Source organism: Pleurodeles waltl, chromosome 5 (genome assembly GCF_031143425.1).
Source record: "Pleurodeles waltl isolate 20211129_DDA chromosome 5, aPleWal1.hap1.20221129, whole genome shotgun sequence".
NCBI classification, from domain to species: Eukaryota; Metazoa; Chordata; class Amphibia; order Caudata; family Salamandridae; genus Pleurodeles; species Pleurodeles waltl.
In genome coordinates, this window is record NC_090444.1 from 1348972194 (window position 1) to 1348994591 (window position 22398).

Below are 22398 nucleotides of genomic sequence, written 5' to 3' on the forward strand. Positions count from 1 at the left end.
AAGGGAGAAGCCAGTTAATTACCAGGATATGCAGATTTTGTCACATATCACGGCAACACCTTTAATAGTGATGTTTATAGCACCTGATCAATTCTAACTTTAGGGTCAGATTTTATTGGGTGAATTAAAACAACAGCTGGTGGAGTCCTAATGAGGGCCAAAACGGAAATTCCCAGGGTGGCTACATCTTTGCTTGGCCCACCAAACCTGTGTCACAAAGGGTTTTTTAAATTTTGGGGCCAATATCTGCCCCCACATCCTCACTGAGGTCATTAAGCTACCCAGATATTTTTAAGTGTCACACTTCAGTTCCTCAGATACTGTTAATCAGTTAACCAGATCATTGCACATGGGGTCCCTCATTCAGATCCCTTTATGTTTCAATTTTTAATGGTTAGATGTCGGAAATTAAACAAGGCTCACAGGTTAAGTTTATCTTAATATTTTGTGCCCTATATCACTGTTAGTTTTCTGGATTTTTTGCAAAAAATGACTACCACATTTTTGTCGGTCTACAAAGGACTGCATGCTGGACCAGGACATTTCACTTCATACAAGTTTGGTTAAAATGAATCCAGTGTTTTTTACATTTTTTTTTGCTGCAGGTGCAATAGTAATCTCACTAAGGGAATTACAATGAGCTCCGCATCTTTTGGGGCCCTTTTTTTCTCCTTCTACTATGATGAGTCTTTATTAAACTGTCCATGATCTATGTTTACTGCAGTTTTGTTAACTGATGCAAGAGATATTAAGATTAAATTATTGCCATTCGTGGTATGGTGATGTAACTATAATTATTCCTATATTGTCTCCTTGTTTGCCATTTATAAATCAAATATCTCCTGTCCATTAAAACCCAATATTTAATTCCTCGTAATTGTAAAATTTTTAGGTTTTGCCTGCACGCACGTTTGCCCACATTCTTGTGAAATCTTTTGTTAGTAAAAAACTTAAAAGGGGCTTAGAACCAGCCTCTTACTTACCTGAACTTACCATTGACTTACTCCAACGTCGCTCTGATTTTCTTGCTTCGGATTGGTGAGCACGTCGTCTTCACGTCACTTCCTGATGTCGTCTTTACGTCACTTCCTGACGTCGTCTTTGTCTTTTTCGCCTATCCTGCCGTCGAGTTGCCTGTGGACCAAGTACTCCTTCCGTTCACTTTCGGTACACTTCCTATGGCTGGGAGGCTGAAGGTACTACTTTTTTTCTACTTGCATGCGGTCTTCTATCTTCTTTGCCGTCAGTCTTCTCTTTTCTTTCTGCATACTGTCTTCTTTCTTCGCGGTCTTCTTGCTTCTTTCCCGCATGCCGTCTTCTGTCTTCACCCTGTCTTCTGTCTTTGCTCCAGTCTTCGCTCCAGTTTCTGTCTTACGCTGTCTTCTGTCTTCTCACGCCTTCTGCCGTCTGCCACCTTCTCACAACTTCTGTCTTCTGCCGTCTTCTGCCTTCTCATGTCTTCCGCCTTCTTCCATCTTCTGCAAGTTTGCCTGGTCATGTTTTTTCTAGGTTTTTCGGTGCTTTCGTTCCCAATTGGCAACATGAAAAGCAAAAGGAAAAACACAAAGAGATCGATGGGCTACTTAACACATGATCTAATAACGAACAACTGTATAGCTCCACGTCTACGGGTAAAACAGTGGGTTTTAGCAACTTCAGCCTAAGTGAGCGGGGTGACAGTTTGAGTGGCTGATGGAAAATAATCCTGCGAGGACTGTCACATTCAACATATTGTGTCATCTTCAGTCTATTCTAGCTCATAGGGACTCATTCTGAGTCTTGTGGTCCGTTTTGTATAACCACACTAGACCACGTAAAAATCCCAGTGACCAAACTGATTTTTGCTAAATATCCAGAACTAAGTAGAGGTGTCAGACATAGCTAAGGGACATTGGCAGCGTATGGCGAAGGTTAGTCCGATGGGCGAATCACTCATAAATATGGTGAAAGATCGACATGCAGATGGTATAGTTTCCCAGCAAGAGAACTAGGATGACTAAGAAAAAAACTGTTTAAGGTGCATGTGTGGACATGACGGGTAATGAAAAGTCCTTCTTGGAATTAACATTAAGTTGTAGAGGAAAAGAAGGTAATGTTACATACCCAAACGTGCTTCAACAACCACCAATGTTGGTTTTGACTAGCGTTTCTTCTGTCTTTGAAAAAACGCGTTATTCCACTGGCCGCATGCTCTTGAAGCCTGTTCTATGATTAGTCGCAGTAGTCTAGTCCCCAGCATTCCTCGCTGTGAACATTATACGAAAAGATGGCGGTCTCTATGAGCATTATTGCCGGTGGAAGGAGCGCTACTAGCTTCAAAAAGAAATCCCGGAGCAGCGGTGGCAAGCTAGTGTCCATCACTGGGACAAGACCTGCAGTCTGTAATGGGCAGCTGTTGGTGTCTACTGGCATGCCTTTGCTCGATCATGTCATAGGTTAGTGTAAACCATTAACGGTTCATCAAATTTAAAACAAAAATTAGTATAACATTTTTCTAATATTTTACAATCCACTTTGATAGAAATAAAAAACAAAGGTGAAATCTATTGGCTTTTCCAATACTTGTTATTATTTCTTGTCAGATTGATTAAGCTCATAAAATGATTGACCCTGATTGTGACTTGAATGAGAAGACAGCCTCCTCCACCCTAATGAACACAGCCAAATTATTTTGTGGTACATTGTATTGAGCAAGAGATGCCTCTGCTTTCTTCCTCTCATCACACCCACCTTTCAACCTCTTTTTTCAGGAACGTACACCCTCCTCTGGGTCTCTTTTTTCAGGAACGGACACCCTCCTCTGGGTCTCTCTTGTCAGGGACGGACACCGTCCTCTGGGTCTCTTTTGTCAGGGACGGACACACTCCTTTGGGTCTCTTTTTTCAGGAACAGTCATGCACAGTGTATTTCCCATCTCAATGGCTCCCACTTTCACCCCTCCATGTTTCTCAGCGCTTACTATTCAATTTAACAAACTGTACGTTGACACCTTCATGCATTCCCTTCTTTGAAATCCATAGATCAAATCTTTCACTCTTTTATCCACAAACATGTTGACACGTGTTTAAATTGAAGAACCAGTGGAGCTATCACAATATATGTTAAAGTCATCATGGTGAGACAGAGAACTAAGCCATGGCTTTCAGCAATCAACGAACACTTGAGAGAATGTGTTGTTTTCTGTCTGTGAAAGCCTAATGTTGAACAACTGCATATTTGTTTATATATAACTACAAACACATTTCTATACATATATGTATCCATTGACCAAACGTAGTCATAATGAAAGTATAAAAAAAGCTCTTCACAACATCACTCTAAGCGATGTTAGGGTTACGTTACAATTCCCAACTGATTTTGTGATGTGGAGACCTTGCGTCAGGGGTGAGCAGCTCTCCTAGACTTCCACGAGAAATGTCTGTAGACATAATTTTAAGTATATGCTAATAAAGAAAGGCATTCCTCTCATTATGTTACCCTGCTCTGCCAGTATCTATCAAAATGCTTCTAAAAAAATGTTTAAATATTCAAGCATTAATCCAGGAAAAAAATGGGTATGTTAAAAATCCATAACAGAGTGTTGGGATGTTTCCTTTTTTTCATGATAGCTATCTTTAAATTGGTGCTATCAAATGCTAATGGAGTCACTTACATTGCAGTGAGTGGGCCTCGAGGACATTTGGAGAGGCAAAGGTTCCGCTTCGGCCACGCAGGCGGAGAACCGATCTGCTGCTACATTTAAATATGCTCTCATCTCGATTGGAATATGTTTTTGTTTAAAGTACATTCGTCACTGCAGCTGAAGCACATTTTGGCGAAACAAAATGCAGGTTGGCTACCAAGAGATAAAGTCATTTTTTTAAGGTGCAGAAAAAACCCACTAAAGAGGGGGTTTATTTCTACAGATCCACTAATAAATATGCCTGATGCGCAGGGCGCTTTCTCATTGAGGATCTGGGTCATTGGTCATTGTTTTGTACCTGTCATGGGAGTCAAAGACAGGAAACAAGCACTGTTCGCGGCTTTTGGATTTGTTAATGTTGACCTGTTGGCTTTGCCAGTCCTTTTTGGCAATGGCCATTTTTATCCCTTATTGATGCCGAACATAAACAAAACGAAAAATCGTTATTGCTAATGTCTAACAACTTCTGCAAAAAAATAAAATAAAAAAAATGATCTGTACATGCACATGGGTCATCACGTATGCGCACTTACGTGCTATGACGCTATGGCAGCCCATTCCAAAATGGCAAACAACCATCTTGGAGCAGTAAATAAAAAAAAAAAGTTAAAATGTGAGTGGATAAGTCTTTTCCGAGATGTGGTGCATCTGACAGGCCCTCCTAATAGCAATGGAAAATAAAATAAAAAAGGACAGAACGGAGAGGTATGCGGAAGCAATAATAGAGCAGGTGGACTGTTGGGGAAAGTAAACGTCACCATAGCTGGAGAGGCAACGAAAGAGGTGGAGTGATAAAATATAAGAACAGAAAGGCAAAATAAAAAAGCCAAGCAGGTCTGGCAGTGGAGTGAGAAACCATTGCAACAGATGAGATCGGTGGGGGAAAGTGCATGGGGCAGGATGTGAAGTGTGGAAGCAGAACACAGGGGAGAAAGCAAGAAAACACATGCAATCCCATGAAGTGCTAAAAAGAAAAAAAATATGAATATGAGCAGTGGAAGAATACAAGTCTTCCAATTGAAATTGAAGTAGGTAGGCTACGTTCCAAGGGATGGGGAAAAACACAAAAAGAGGAAGGAAACCCCTGGCAAGAGGAGCAAGAAAAAGACACTGACACAAAGCCAACCAGGAACAAGCAAGCAGCTAATGAAAAGCCCACTATAATATTGGCAATGTCAACAACATATCTTTTGACAACAGACAACCACAGTGGTGTGTAGGTGAGACCTAGAAATACCGTTGAAAAGCCTTCCCTAAATAGGGTGGGTCTTCTGATAATCTGAAGGCAGATGTCCAGTGGCAGATTGCCTGCTGGTAAAGGCTTTCCCAAAGCAGACCTGACTAAGGCTCTCCCACGGGAAAACAGGCAGTTCCCTCCCTTCCAAATAAGGTGGAGGAACCACAACTTCGGAGGGGTGGGAGAACCATCGAATTACTCGGGCTCTCTCATCCCACCAAACTTTGAAAATCCACCTAAATCGTAAAAGGGTGTCAAGTTTCATAAATGATAAACATTTCATACAAGTGTACAAATAGGACAACGATGCTGTGAAAGAGTGTACCCGCAACAACCCGGAAATGATAAATGCTACAATCTTATAATTTCTCAATAAGAAATTATAAAAACAATTATAAAACTGGAATAAAACTGTACAGGAAAAAGAGCACAAAAAACCCATAAAGGGAGTAACTACAAAGGTAATCCTGGATCCATCTGCACAGAACCATAATTGAAACAGCTTAACCTGTGCCTTAAGAGTTTAAGTTATATGACTCTAAAAATGCCAGTAAACAAAATACATGAAAAACAATACTCATTTACTCTAAAACGACCTGATTATTTCTTAGCATGTAGGTTAAATATTACCTTTTTGTCTTCCCAGTCTCTTGTATAACTGCTTTCCCCGTTTGGGATCTGCAGGCCACCCTGGGCGTCAGGAGACAAAAGCGGAGGCTGGACTTTGCTAAGAATCTTTGAGCAAAGCTTGAGGGAATCTGCAAGCTCAGTCAAGTGTAGAGCCTGAAGGTGACTTGTGAGGGCAGAAATCATTCTGAGGAGCAGCTGAGGAAGATGTTCGGTTTGGATTTCAATGTACGTTTCCTACAAAGGCGATAATACTCTTGTAAATCAAACCATCCAAAAATACAGAACCACTTTCACATAAAAGAAAACAAAACAAGTACATCTCTTACTAAAAATGTAATTGGCTGGAAATAGCTTTGATAGCACATGAATATGTCCCTGGAATCAGCAGACACCATTTCAAAATCTGTTGGCTACTTAATAAGCGCAGGGTGACGACAATTAGGAGTCCGTTTGGCAAAGACGAGATCATGTTCAACTTTAACATATAATATAACTGGTTTCTTGTTGCTGTACAGTGTATAAACTATTCGGAGGCAGATACTGAGTTTTAGAAGGTGCCTATTGTTGGAGCAGGCATGTTTTGGCTAATGTATGGAAGATACAGAACCCCAGCTTGGCAGAAGGTAAATAAGAAGACCTTATGTCAGTCTGAAAGCTGACCTGCACACAACATAAGGTAAGTAACTTTTTCTTCTGATTGATAGATCTACCTGCAGATTTCTCACCTCTTGCATAGACTGCCAAGAAATATCACCCCAGGAATGGAGAGGCTGTTGGATGGTTCTACTAGTAAGCCTTGCAAAACATACTGGGTGAAGTGTCTATCCCTTCTCACCTCCGAATCCAATCTAGTTAGTAGTGCTTGGCTAAGGTGTGAAGGGATAACCAAGTGGTTGTTCTGCAGAGGTCACCGGTAGGAACTACCCTAGCCAAGGCAGATGTAGAGGCCCTGGCTCTCATGGAAACAGCTCTAATGCCCTGTGGGGGCCCCTTATGGGCTATAGCATCACAGATTTTAATGCAAACAATAATCTATCTGGTTAATGTCTTTTCTGCATGTCTTTCCCCTTTAGTTTCCAACATACACCCTAAGAAGCTGACTGCCCAACTGGAATTCATTTGTGCAGTCTATATAAAAGCTGAACACCTTCTCAGAATCCAGCCTATTTTTTCCATCCTCCTCTTTAGTAGGGTTGGGGAGGACGAAAGGAGTATCACTGATTGACCCAGATGGAAGGCGTTTAGCAGCCTAGGAAGGAAAAGAGCTCTAGTTCGGAGCCTATGTTTGCCAGAGAAGAATGAAGTAAAGGGAGGCCAGAGGATCAGTGTTTGCCGCTCAAGTCTAGCAGATTTAATAGCAACAAGAAAAACACCTTAAGTGTTAGAAGACACCAGAACGACCAGGTAGGAGCTCAAACGAGACCCCATTAAAAAGGTAAGCACCAATGTTTTTTTATTAGATTTTTATTAGTTGCTGTGAGACATTAAGACATTATATAATACAGCAGATAAACAAGAAGCTACAGCAGTACAAGTAAATCATGCAGTAAATCAGAGCAGTCACATTATAAGAGGTCCAGTAGCTCTATAAACAATAATTGAGCCACTGTACTCCATGCCCACAATGATTGCATGGTCGGTCCAACTTTGGGAGGAGAAAGCAGCCAGTCTCTGACGGAGTTCCTAAAAATAACACGGATTGCTACTCGGGGGTAGCCAGTGTGTCTACTATAAATAGTGTTATTGGGGTAGGGAGAATGAGTCAAGCTGTTCCAGTTAAGTTTTGAGGGGGCCCCAAATGCCCCTAGGTCTAGAGATCATTACAGTGAACTTAATCTTGTAGTCATTCGTCATATGTCAGGACTTGCAATCTATACCAGCACATGAATACCCTCCGCTTAGCCAGTAATAACACCATAGCAACATATCCAGAGATGTGGGGAGGCACCATTTTAACATAGCAGAGGAGGGCTAGTTCTCGATATGCAAACAATCTTTATCCTGCCATATCTATGAGCAAACAAAAGATCTAATTCCAATATTGGTTAATAGACAGGCAAACCAAGGCTGGGTGGAAAACAATCTGCCCAGTCTGCTCCATATCATGGGTAGTTATGGGATCTATAGTAATTCATCCTATGCTGCTTACAAGGCTAATGTATGGGTTTATGGCACTGATTAATTGATGTTGATCGTGTCTGTGTGCAGGAGTACTTCCACTTAGTTGCTGGCATCTCACCCTTGAGATCCCTTTCCCAAGCTAATTTAAGAAAAAGTGCCCCTCCCCAACATAGAGTCCCATCATTGCACAGAGTTGACTGACCCACCTAGTCACATCAGGGGGACCTGATCATCTGTGAAGGCAGGGTAATTTCCTGTGTTTCTGTGGAGAACCACAGCATATTCTCCTGAGCAGTGTGTCAAAGCGTCCTGTATGTGTAGACGGCGAAGAGTGACCGATCACTGTGACGTAGCAATTGATCATAAGACAACTGTGTTATAGGTTATCAAATTCTGTGAGTCCTCATTTAACAAATAGGTGTCGAACACAGTTCTTTTGTCAGAGGGAGGAAGGGACAACCTGCAAGTCAGAGCACGAGGAAGTACAAAAAAGGGAGCCATGCCATATGTTGCAACCGCATCAAGGCCCAGGACAAGGCAGCAGTGGTAACAATCTCAGTTCAGGGCAGAGGAAGGCCCACTGGTAGCAAGGACACCAAAGGCGCTCCTGTATTTTGCTCTTTCTCAGGGAACATTTATGGTAGTCTTCAGTCTAGGTTGTATGACCATCGCAAAAAATATCCCTGAGCCGCTACATAATAAGTCTCTAAATATGGTACTTAACAACTTCCCCCTCTCTTATGGTAGGAGTAGTCTCCCAAAGTATCCTGGGCTGCTTGTCTGCACAGATCAATCTAATAAGGGCCATCCACACAACACAAAAAAAGGTTTTGTTTAAAATGACAGGAATGTTTAGGATCAAATACAGGAATCTGGGAAGGCTAATCATTTTAATGAGTGCCACTCATCTGGCCAGTGACAGCATCATTTGTAACCAAGAGTCTACTTGTTGTTGCAGCTTGACCATAGCCAGGCCATAATTCAATCAAACGATCCCCTCCTTGTGTCTATGCACGAATATGCCTAGATACTTGAGAGAATCAATGACCAGCAGATAAGATATTCTATCTCTGGGGCCTCCATCTTGCCAGTCAGTGGGAATAGAGGAGTCTAGTCCCAATTGATCCGAATCCCAGAGTATTCACAATTGTGTGTGTTCTCATGGATAAACTGGGATAAGTTTTCCATGGGGCGGAGGACAATAAGGAGAATGTCCTTAGCATACACAGATAGTAGTATACAACCTGACTGGAAAGCCACTCTCCTCTGGAAATGAGATGCATGCAGTTTCCTGGCCCAAGGAACCATGGCAAGTATGAACAATAAGGCTAGTAAGGGACACATTCCTGTCTCGTGCCCTGGGTATATAGGAAGGAGTTTGAAGTCAAGCCATTTGCTCGCAATTTGGCCATAGGAATTGAATACGGGTGCTGTTTCGGAGATAGAAATGTTTTTGGGATGTCAAAGCGTCTCAGCACTGCCATTAGCAAGAACCATTCTAAGGAATCAAAAGCCTTTTCGGCACCCAGAATAGCTGCCACTGCCCTCGATCTAAGTGCCCATGTCAGGATGCAGCTAGGCAAAAGACAGCAGAACATCTGGAAGCTTAGCCTGTAGCAGCTTCTTCACCCCAAACTATAACATTTGTCCAACTTCGAAAATAGAAGCCTTTCCTGACGTTGGGAGAATACGTCCCCACAAAGTGTTAGGTGGAACAGAGAAAACATCCTCAGAAGGTTGCAGTACCAGTACCTCAAAGCCCAGTTCGGCCTAATCAGAATGAGATGAGCCCCACCCCTCTTGATCTTCTTCAGAAACCAAAAAAGGAGAGGCAGGAACACTTAAAGAAGACAGGAGTCCCACAGTAGGCAAAACATGCCCCACAGGGAAGTTTGGAGGACACAATAGAGCACATAAAGCTCAATCATGAGCAATCGTAGAGGTGACCAAAACATCCACCCAAGGCATGCCCTATTAGAATGCACTGTGAATCACTTCCAGAAGCAGATGGCACTTGTGGTCGGGTAAAAGCGCCATGCTGTGCTTGACTGCCCTGGTATTCAAGGACCCGACCTGATTGCTGACACTCAAGGAAATCCCCTGAAGGTCAAGCCTGTTCCACAGTCTCAGCATCTCATAGCACAGCTCATCAACACTGTGAGCTTCGGGTAAGGTAGGGAGAATGGTCTGCTGCAATAATTTTATGAATGTACTAGACTCAATGTGAGAGCAGGAAAACCTTGAATGCCACCTCGTCCACTACAGCCTTATAAAGAGAATCCTTTACACTGCCAAAGGATGACATTTCAACTCATTACTGGAGTACTCTAAAAAAGTGAGAAGCAAGACAGTTGCCTGCAGGTGGTCCATGGTTCATTGTGACAAACTTTTTTTCAACAGCAAGTCATTGAGATACGGGAAAATGTGCACACCTGACATCTTCACTTAAAGCAAACACTGGCCCGTGACTTGGAGCACTTGTGCTCAGTGACATAAACCTTTGTCTTCCACTCCCTCATGGTCTTCGACATGCATCAGGAAGCAACTGTCTCATTACTTCAAATCATGCTTGGATCTGTGATACCAAAAAGAAACATCATGCATGTAACAAACATTTGCTTTGTGCTGGTGCATAATAGTCTGAAGCCTGAAGTCTTCAGGGAAGACATCCCAGGCACACTGTCACAAAACACTGTGTAGGAAGTTGGCAAGGCACCAACAAAATCTGTGAGCGGAGCACTGAATCCACATTGAAGTGCACAGTGAAACAAAACTAAAAGAACTGATGTCAGAAGGTGGGGGGAGCCTGCATATCTCTCTGCACCATCACTACTGAAGACAGGGCAGTGTCACCACACGGTTCAAAGGTGCTACCTACCATCATAGAAAAGTTATTGCTGGAAAACTCACAGGATCCAGTTTGGAACCTTGTGGCATTTAAAAGATGAGGAATCTGTGCTTAGAAGAATCCATCAGAATACGTTTTTGACTCATCTTAATGATGAAGGTAGTTTTGATCAACAGGCCTACTCCAGAACCATATTTGACTAAATTCGGGTTAATTGTAGCCCAGGTCCCATTAAAATGTTCCATTGAGACACCTATATTTTTTTCTGTTTACTTGCTTTGAGTTCCATGTTAGCAATTGCTTACACAGACTTTTTTTGTAATGGTTAATTCTTGTGTGCTCTCCTTCACCTGTATAATTTCTCTTCAATTTTTGTGGTTATTTATCTATAAACAAACTGTCTCTGTGCCTTACATTCATTCACCTATTTTCCTTACTGCAGCTGATTACCATTGGACTATCCCACCACTCCACTCTATCAAAAAAGAGAACCAACGATTATTTCAAGAAGTCTTTGGTTTTCCTCTGATGAGAAGGCTAATGTGGGTTTATTTTTGGCTACACTTCCAGCCCTCCGTTTAGTACTTCTGCAGAGCTTCTCACAGGTAAATTAAACACATTTGACCATGACCTCCAAACAGCTTATAAGTCAAAATCACAAGACATACAATATCGAAAATGGCATGTCATGTCACTGAGAAGTAGACTAATGGTTTACTAATTCGTATAGAGTGTGCTTCTGTGTATTCTTCTTAATTATACTTTCGGTCAGCCAGTCAATGACGAGACCACTGCTTAGAGGCATGATGTTATACATAAGTTAAATAAATAAACAGTAAACCTGGCAGCACTGGCAAGGGCGACACATCAGTTTGCCAAAACATAGGAGGCATACTTGAAGTCAAGACGTATTTGACCGTTCTAAGAGCTAAATATGTTCAGATCCCTTAAACGGTGCTGAGAATTTCACTAAAACGAATGTACTTTGGAACAAATAGCATGCACCGTAAAAAATAAAACACAAAAATGTCACTAACATGGTAACATTTTCAAACAAGCACTGAATAACTTTGGTATAAGCTTCCTGCTCACAATTTGTCAATAACATTTCCTTTGAGACAATGCTGCAATTATGGTTGTGATTTAGGCAGCAGTCCATGAGGCATAAATAAGATGTAACTGCATTCACCTGTGTAACTGGAAGAGCAAACAGGCTCAGTTTACTGCAGTTGTTATGCGCACCAGAATGTCAAAGGAATATTTTATATTCCACTCTCCCCCCAACAGTGCCACAGGTGTAGGATGCCAGAAGGCTTCAGGTGTTCTGATTTCATTTAACCAAAACATGAGAAAATGAATCGAGATCGGACAGACTGACAAATGAAACGGGTGTGAAAAGGTTGGGAATAAATGAAACAAATTAAATATTAGTGTACATATTTTCCATAATCCGTTTTGTTTCTTTCGTTTCAGTTTCAATATTTTCAATGTAATCACAATACAATCAGAAAATATGTATTAACAGCTTGTTTTAAAAGGAAATGGAAAACTAGCTGGGTGCCATACCTGACAGATCACTCTCATACTTCTAGTAGGCTTTGAAATGAGAAAGCAAAGAATTGAGCAGAGAAGAACAATAAAGCAGAACAGTCTGGCATCTTCACTAGATTAGTTAAAACAGATGTTATTCGAAACAAATCGATTAATTAGAAATGCAAGCAATGTCTAGCGTTACCCACAGAGATAAGCTACTACGAAAAACTAGAGAATAAAAAAAGGATATCAAATACACCAACCTAGGAAATAAGGGAGAAAGCAGTGTTAGGAAACCTAAAAGGTTGCTACAGTTCATGAACACTAAAAGTTGCACCTTATAAAGGTTATTTTTAGGGAATTGGCATTCCACACAAACGCTCTAAATACATAACGGTTACAGAATATGTGCTAGCTAGAAGTTATAGATTGTTACATCCTTGGTTAACAGTGGGGTATATCCTAAAATACGATACCCCCGCTGAAATGAGAAAAGTATTTAGCCCACTTTTTATGCAACCGACATTAAAGTAGAGGATTTAATGTAGCAAGCAAAAAAGAAGGTGTCTCTAGGTACTGAAATAAAAAATCTTAATGAATTAAGAATAGACGGCATAAAATACTTCGGTATTCAGCACCTTTTACCCATAGACTCTCAACAAAATAAGTTTTTGATAACAAAAGGCTAACTAGAAGAAAATTAACAAACCGTTACATAATGGAAATGCCTTTAATAACCAAAGGTCAAGCCCAGGAGCAGAGAGAGGAGAAGGAAAAGTGTTTAGCTGGTGAAAAATAGGAGTTGATAGGTAACTTGTGAATCTGAGTGGAAACAACGGGGGCTAGGGTTCACTATTTCACCCCTTTTTTTCCTAATCATCTTCTCTAGACTCCCTCCAGGTCATCTTGCAGTCAACTGGGCTGCAAAGGATTCACAGGGCATCACTACACTGTCTTCCACCTCGCTTCTCAGTCCTGCCAACACCTCCTTTCCTCCTGCTATGATCTATGATGTTCTCTAAATATACTCCCTTCTCTGCAGTCCAAGTAACAGCATCCTCCTGGCTAACCCATGGAAGGATCAGTAGTGGGTGGAAACGAGACAGGAAAAGGAAAGGTGCCTTTTGGGTGAAAACATCAAAACTTTTTTGAGAACTCCGTCATAATAAAAGTTAAACCTCACAATTATGAGATGAAGACTAAATAGCTTGTTTTCCAGGATTGTCATGCTTCTAGGCAATACAATTGGGGTTGCTTTCAAGAATAAACATTTAATCATATCTTGTGTATGTGAGTACATTTGCAAAATGAACTTGAAAGCAATAAAAATCGTGTAAAATCGACATATGACATTTTTACAAGATGAACAAAAACTCACAATAAACATCAGTGGCTTTACGATATTAATCTTTGAATCATCTTAACACATCTGATGAGATTTTCATACATTTGAACAATTTAAATGCACAATAATGCCTTTGTGTGCTAAGAAATGAATACATGATCATAATCTAAATAGTCACAAAACAACGGAAAATAATGAATGTGACATACTCTTGAGGATTATCAGTGTTCCTGTTCTAAGAAAAACTGCAGCACTAGAGAATCTGTTGCTAAGAAAATGCCACCAAGTGTAAAATTTTACCCACTGAACTATTTACAACCGAGACAGTTGAATTCTAGCAAAATGTGCGAACAACAGTATCGTGACCACAGAGGCTTCTACATGCACATGGGCAAGTTGTGTGGATTCGTTTGTTATTTTTTCCTAATTGAGTGGCACTCCACGTTTAAAAAGTCAATTTTGATAACTACAGACAACATTCCAGTTGTCGAAAATTACACAATTGCATTTTTTGCTTCTGCTCTGTGAATCTACCAACCCTCTTTGGTACTTCTTAATCTGTGGGTGTTGGCTATATTTCAGTGGCTATCCATGACTACTGTTTGAACACAGCTCTGAGAATACACATTTTATTGCTTCTTAGATCGAGCATGCAAGCACTTTGACCTGTTGTAAATATTGTGAGCTTTTAACCATGCTCAACTCACGCCCATCACTTCGTTAGTAATTGCTTTCCTTTGATCCCACCCTGGGGCGGTTTTGTTACCGCTTGGCAGACTGACCCTGTTACATGGATAATTGCAAGATTTCCAATGTACTTTAGTGTGGGTGAACTTTTTTTTTTTTTTTGGTCTCTCCCCTTTGTGCTCAATGGCAGCCAAGGCCCTCACAGTGCCAACAGTGCAAACTCCATCAGTGGTATTGGAGCTCTGGTCACATTGTTCACACTGTTACCTAATCAGAGTCATCTCTTTTGGCTCTCCCCTTCATGCTCCATAGCTTTCCCAAAAACACTTACAATTAATAAATGCTTTACTAAAAAACACAAATCTGCAACTGTTCACACTGTTACCTAATCAGAGTCATCTCTTTTGTCTCTCCCCTTCATGCTCCATAGCTTTCACAAAAACACTTACAATTGATAAATGCTTCACTAAAAACACAAATCTGCAACTGGGAGAGCTGATACTACAATATTCACTGCACTCAGGAAAAGTCACCCCATAATGCTTTGCAAGCCGTCATTTTCCAAACACATTTGCCCATAACTCAGCCTGTGGTGGTCCTAGGACAATGGGACCATCATCAAAAGGTTCGGCACGGCACACTCTTTCTGTTAAGGTCATATCTGGATCTCCACACTAGGTTAGTGGAGACCCCAAAATAATAACCCCTCCTACCCTTCAGTTCCTTTTTAAGAATCTTATGGTTGGAACTTGTGTATATACAGCTTGGAGTAGTTTTTGTTCTAAGGGTCTTAGTATCGCAGTAGGTCTACTATTTATGAAAATGTGTCAGGCATTATGTCCTCTAGGGCCTAAATATACAATTGTACTACATTACTTTATGCCATTCTATTTTCATGTGGTTATGTCCTCTAGGCGCTAATTATATGGTTACATGACCATGTTTCTCACAAATGATATTTTTATTGTGGTGTTCTCTAGGGGCTGTTCTGAGCATTACATTCAACATACTAAAATATTTGCAGCACTCATTCGTCCCATAATGCTTTGCAGCGCCCATTCCTTTACATAATGCTTTGCAGGGCATTCTATTTACAAAACATTTTTGCTCGTAACTCAGCCTTTGGTAGTCCTAAGATAATGGAACCACCTTCAAACCGTTCTCTCATCTCTCTAATGGCTGGAATGTTTGTTATACAGTTGAGAGAAGTTTGTGTTTTAAGTGTCTTGTTTGTAATATCGTTGCAATAGGCCTGCTAGTCCTAAAAATGTGTAATGCACTATGCTCTCTCGGGGCTAAATATATGGTTACACTGCAATACTTTTAGTCATTTTCTTTTTATGTGGATATGTCCTCTAGGGGCTAACCATATGGTAAGATGACCAAGGGCCATATGTACCAAAGCATTTTCCCATAGACACAGAATGGGTAAAACCCTTTGCTACATCTGGCCCCATGTTTCTTACAAATGCTATTTTCATTGTGGTGTCCTCTAGGGGATGTTCTGAGCATTACAGTTTAATGCCATACGTTAATTTCTGATAAACGTTTCTATTGGGTTTATTTGATAATTGTATGTTTTATTAATCTCTCCTTATTGCAATTTTGACCATGATTCAGGCCAACTTGACATCCTTATTACACTATGACGGTTTAAACACTCAATATGTTTGGGTGACCCTAATTTATTTCTCTCATTACTCCTCTGTGGCTGTCTTGTTTGGGAATTGTGTTAGCCAGCCAGCAACTCTGATGCTGGTGTGGTGAAAGTAGTATTCTATTGGAATTAGCATGGCAGACTTAAATTAGGATGTTAAATGGCAACATTTTCATTTTTTGCTGCAGATAGAAGAAGTAGGAAAATGGAAGTTCTTTACTTATATGCAGGGCCACTGGAATTATGTGGCAGGAAATGACCAAATTATGACACGGGGTTGAACAATTTATGTGGCAAGAAAAGTCCAGTTATGAATCTACAATGCCCATAGCTATAACTCATGCAAATGCTTGACCCATTGCATTGCAAATACTTGTTATTTAGGAGTGTGCATGATACGTACATATGGGATGTTCACACTTAAGACAATGAACGTCTATTTTATTCTTTCAAACAGACACATTTAATTCATGAATAAACTGCTCATGCGTGGTGGGTTAAGTAAATATGAGAATAAATTATGATTTTGTGACTCAAACCATTATTTTATTGGCAACGTAACGGTGATCAGAAAATAAACCAGTTCTCACCAATGATACAATATCCAACAAAAAATCCACCAGTGAGCAGAAGGTGGTTAGGGGCAGCTCAGTGGGTTTGTACACATCTCCTGGTCTTGCCTGCATCCTAGCATGAAGTGTCCTCCTAAAGAATTAAAAACACAAAAATAATTAATGACAACCAGCTATAGCAAATAATATACAAGTACCCAACAACGCTCTCAATTCTAATTTTCATCATAAATCATGTCTTGAACTCCAACCAAGGGAGGCAAATATGCAGGTATAGAATTATCAGAATGTCACCATTTGATGTAAAGTAAATATCTGAAATAATTAATTTTTTATAATAATTTCTACAAAAATCATGTTTTGTACACACTTTTGTAATCATGGTTGGTATGTTGTGTGTAACTTTCTATTTGTAAAGAGAGCTTAATTCTTGAAGCACAGGTAGAAAGGTTCACATTGTCAGGTTTTAATATGTAAAAGTGGCAATCACAATTAAACTGTCCAGAGACTGTCTTCAGACTTGTTCAGTAAGCAAACTCTTGTTGGCAAGATGCTTTTGTTGAGGATTCTAGCAACAATTAATATGCCAGTTTAAGGCTATGTAGTGTTTTTTTGGATTTGAAGGTATTAGGAACAGCATACAAGTCACACGAAAAAATACTGTTGTCACAAGAGATATACTTCCACAGTTTTGTAACTCAGCATAGTTGAACACAACTGTGTAATGTCTATATTACTTTAAATATAATTGAATCTTCACACCAAGGTTCTGTAGAATCTTAGTGTGAGAGATGTGAGGTGGGAGGCAGTTAGAGGAGGAGAATTGGCTTCCTACATATTGGTGACTTGCTGGAGTTGTAGCTTTGTTGAACGTAACAACTGGCAGTCCTTATGACTACAGGTTCTGTGTGTGATTACTACAACCTGATGATGAAGGCTTCAGAGTTCCACAGCACTACTTCTTCAATGACACCCTACTCTAACCTATATTTTTATTTTAAAACCTACAAACTAGATAATTTTGGGACTGTATTGGGCAGCCCACATAGTGAAGTTAATTATACTCTCCACATATTACAACTTGTGGGCACCCTAGGTCCTCCCCCCTTTAATTCGGGTCTTAAACACAGTCCAAAAAACTAGATACCTCAGACACAGACAGACAGGAATCAATACACGGGACACACCATCCATTCCGTCCGGAAGGACTAATTAGACTAATGTTCACATACAACTGTAATGAGCACTGTGAAGTGACCACAGGGCATCAACTGTTCAGTTTTCGTTACTTGTTTGGAACTAGAACCATACCAGTAACTGTCATCAATGAGAGCAGAGTGGATTTAGGTGAAGGAGGTACAGCTACAAAAATATTACTGGATCTCTCTGTGACAACTGATACTGTTTCCCACCTTATCTTTCTAGACAGACTTTGAGAGGCTGGTGTTGGAGACAGTGCCCTACAGTGGCTACCACTGTGTCACAAATCACATGCAAGCAGTCACTTTACCACCTTTTCAAATGAAGTTCTAATCCTTACATGTGGAGTGTCTCAGGCATCTACCCCAAGTGCAACCCTGTTTAATTTCTATGTAGCTCCATTAGCCACCTTGATATATTCTTTGGTATTAGTTTTTTTCCCTATACATATGACACTCAGCTCATACTACAGACTTATAGTGACAGAGAATTATTTTAATCTCAGTTTAGAGAATGTGTGTGTGCTATTGCAAGTTTGATAGATGCAAATTCTCTGTGATTTAATTTCTTCATGATTGAAGTATTAGATTTCGGCAACGGAAAGACGATCAGACAGGTGGTCTAAAAAACAAGGCTAACGGCCTCTTCCTATTGCTGTGGACTGTAATCCTGGTATAGTCATTGACACATAGATTTTTTAGGAACATATTTTCAGGATTACTTTCAAGTGCATTTTCTTGCTAATAGTACTAAGGAAAGATATGATCCAATCCTTCACACTGTTGATGTTGGACTACTGTAATTCCCTCTTTCTGGGACTTCATCAATGTCTGTTACATCGTTTGCAGATCATTCAAAATACTGCAGCCTGGTTGACTCTTAGACTGAATAGACAATCCCATATTTCACATCACTTGAAGACTGCTGCTCGGCTGCCAATTCAGAAACACATCTTGTTTAAATCATAGTTTAGCTGTCATTGAGTATTTGTGTGCTTTAAAAAATGTTTTTTTGTTCAAAATGTTTTTTTTTGTTTTGTTATAATTTTCAAAACAGAGGAGAACAGTGTACAGTACAAACATTGTATATCCAAGGCATATGCATTAAATCAATTCCAATATGGATACATGTTCAAGCATAAATTGTATTAAGTAAAGTAGTATAAAGGAAATAAAATAAAAGAGCTAGTAAATTAGAGAGAGATGGGAGAAGAAATGGAATAAGATTCAGCATGGTATTGCTGTTAGTTACGGGTTATGGTATGTATTTTAAGGGTTGAGAATAAGATACTCATGGGTTTCCTTTGGGGTGGGAGCAGTAAGTTTGTTCATGATGGCTTATTGGAAGCAAAGTATTTGTCCAAGGAGCCCCATAAGTTGTGTGATTTCCATGGGGAGCTCTGGAGAACAGTTCAATTTAACCAGGGTGCAAAAGCGATGGCGTTCAATAGATATTGTGTATTAACCAGAATTTGGTTTGTGAGAGTTTAGGAGTAACTGATCTCCAAATTTTTGTCCACTCAGGATCTGTAATTTTTTATTGAGAATGGCCATTGCAGAGCTCTACATTCTTCCTAATTTTTTAGTTGCATGAGGTTGGAGAAAATTGTAGATTTTAGATACCTGGTGTCCTAGTTTGGAGATTTGTGAGATTAGGGGGTGGACAGAGGGCTCTTCATGGTGAGAGTGAGACTTAAATAGTGCTTCTTTGATTTTAAGAAAATTATAGAATTCCTGGTTCTCAATATGCTATATTTCTTGAAGATGTGCGAAGGTTAAGGGATTGGAGGATGTGCCTATTTGTTTGGGGTAATATATACCTTTATTTATCCAGTGAATAGTCTGACCTATATCTTTTGGGTTGTACCAAAGAGAAGCAAGATTGTATGATTTCATTTTTTATATTGCAGCTTATTGTAAATTAGTAGTAAGGCATTTTTGGTGTTCTTAAATATATATTTAGAGTATGGTATGTGCTTATCGGTGGATGTAAGGGGGTTGCCGGGTCTAGGTTTCCCAATACCAGTAGGTTTCTGAGGGTGAAAGCCAGTAGATTCCTTGTTTAGCAAGAAAGGCTGTTTGGTAGTTTCAAAACTTAGGTAGGTTGAGGCCTCCCAGGTTCTTAGGTAGTCTTAATCTATGTAAGGCTATTCTAGGTCCCTACCTGAGAGTTACTGATTAGTTGTTTGAGGAAAAGGTTGAGTCGTTTGGCTTGGATTTTTGTGTAGATCTTACAGTTCAGATTTATTAGTGAGATTGGTCTGTAGTTTTTTGGTAATAGTAGATCTTTCCCATCTTTGGGAATGACAACTATGTTTGCTTCAGTGGACGTACCGTTAATTTTCCCAGAAGAGGCATAGGTGTTGTATAATTTTATTAGAGTAGGTTGAAGGGAGTCAGTGAATGTTTTATAAAATTTGGCGTTGAAACCATCGAGTGCAGGGGCCTTATTGTCTTTTAGTGTGCTGATAGCATCTGTCATATGTGCTAAGGAGATTGGTTTGGCTAAGAGTTTTTTATTTTCTTCAGATATTTTGGGGACCTGTAATTTATTTAAATACTCTTGACACTGTTCAATTTTAACTTGATTATCCTCAGGTATAGCTCCATATAAAATTGTCTAATAATGTCTATAATTGTTTGAGGGCTGGTGTGGGTGATGTTCAACTTATCTTTAAATGAAGTTATGTTCTTTTGACTTTGTGTTTAAGGTATGATTCTAGCATCTTTCCTGCTTTGTTTGCCTCACAGAGTTTATTTATTGATCCCTACACCTGCTCTTTCGCTATTATTCTATTGTATTCATATTTTTTTGTGGTAAGTTTGATGAAGGTCTGTTTGTCCAGTGTCTTAATGTGGGAGGATTCTAAGTGACTAATCTCATTCTCCAGTTCCAGGAGGGATTTGTTTTCCATCTTGTTGATTTTTGTTTTGATTTCTATTAAGCCTCTTAAGGTCGCTTTAAGAGTGTCCCAAAGAGTTTGTATATGCACGTCCGGGGAGGAGTTATTTGTGAGTAAGTCGGAAATGGAACTTTCAATCTTATTTATATTCTCTTGGTCATTTAAAATCTCATTATTGAAACACCATCTTTTGGTATGGGTTCTAGAATTGGTCCCAGTTAGTAGTGTATTAATGCATGCATGATCGGAAATTTCTACTGGTGAAATATTTGTTTGGTTGATAAGGTGAGTATGGGAACCCAAGATGAGGATATAGTCTATTCTCGTGTAGGGATTATGAGGAGAAGAATAAAAGGTATAATCTCTTGAATCAGGGTGTTGAAGTCTCCATGTATCTTTAAGATCATTTTTAGCGGACATATATTTCAGGATCCTGTGTGAGTTAGACGGGCGATAGTTGCATGTGGATTGTCTGTCAAGTGTGGTATCTAGTGAGAGATTGAAGTCTCCAGCTACAATTAGAAGGTCATTGGTAGGTAGATGGCCTAATTTTCCTGAAAGTGTTTTCCATAATACACAGTCATCGATGTTTGGGTCATATATATTAACAACTAGTCTCATCTTTCTTTAGCGTAGTTATGATCAATCTTCCTTCTACATCAGAGATACAGGATTCAGTAATTAAACTGGCTTTTTTTGGAGATCAGTGTAATTACGCCTTTTTTTTGTGGATTGCCGGAGAACAGTGTAAGTCACTAATCCAACTGTTTTTGATTTTGGAAGCTTACGTCTCTGGGATCCTTGTCTCTTGCAGTAGGATAATATTTTCTTTGGTTTTGTACAGATAATTCATTATTTTTCATTGTTTTATAGGATGGTTGAGAACCTTTACATTCAAAGACACAATGTTGATGTTGTCTATAATATTAGAATTAGCCATAATTGTGTAGTATATGATGGTGGCGCAGAGTGATGTGCATTATTATGAATACATTTAATAAAAGACCTAGAATTAAGGTAACCTCGTTAGAGGAAACAAGATTTACAATTACTCCTATGGTAGAAGGATATTTTAGGTCGTATGATCTATCATTTGCATATACCAGCTGAGTATGTTTATATTTTCCTTTTTCACAATAAAGCGAAGTATTCCAATAAGTGTTTAGTGTGTGAGGACCATAACGTTTATCATCTATTGTCCTATATGATGAAGTCCTAGAAAGGATATATTGTGGGAGTAGTTTAAATCTAGTATGTATGTCACACTAATAACAACCCTAAGATTCTCAGCAAATAGGTATAGTAGAAAGAAAGAAGGGAAAGAAAAAGAAGCAAAAGAATAGAGAGTAAGAAGCAAAAAAAGAAAAAATAATAATAACACCCTGCCCACCTCCACCCCACCTCACCCCCCAGCACCCACCAACTTTCCACAATCGCCATGGAGTGGGCGACAAAGTAGAGCGAAACATCCCTTGAGGCGACGCATAGTTTACACTATGATGTGTCCTTCGTTTGCCATTACTATGATAGAGATCCAGAGGGAAAATCACATGTATATGACTGTGAATGTACAGTGAAAGTCTACTGAAAAGTGGGAGCATGGGTAACACATGTGATACAAATGATTTCATATAACATGCTAGAAATAGCTAAGTGGCATTTACCACATATGACCTGTTCATTAAGTGGCACATTTCAAATCTTAAGTAAACTAAACAGGATATGTAAAATCGTATTTTGTTAGTTAACAAGAATATACATTAAGTAGACAATTAGTAATTATGAACTAACCTTGGTAAGTTATATATTGAGAGTGACTAAAAAAGTGGTTAAATCTCGCCTAGTGGCCTATCCTGATAACTGTAACAATCTACCTTCAGTCGATACAACAGGTAAACCTTAAACTCAATCATGAAAAATGTATATAATATTACCTTTTTAGGAGGAAGCATTGTAGCAAAGGAGGGACCCAGCGGAGTGCTAA

The 22398-nt window shown here is 39.6% G+C and overlaps 1 protein-coding gene across 3 annotated transcripts in view; it reads right to left on the reverse strand.

The window, feature by feature from the left end:
- DOP1A (DOP1 leucine zipper like protein A) overlaps positions 1-22398 on the reverse strand; it is a 694260-nt gene that overhangs the window by 402476 nt on the left and 269386 nt on the right. For 2 of the 3 annotated variants that reach the window (XM_069235613.1, XM_069235612.1), the window contains exons 12-14: positions 16331-16445; positions 12085-12114; positions 5550-5783 (exon numbers count right to left, since the gene is read on the reverse strand). In XM_069235613.1, the coding sequence (XP_069091714.1) occupies positions 5550-5783; positions 12085-12114; positions 16331-16445 (379 nt within the window). The remainder of the gene's footprint in view (positions 1-5549; positions 5784-12084; positions 12115-16330; positions 16446-22398) is intronic. The other variant, XM_069235614.1, reaches the window with a different exon arrangement.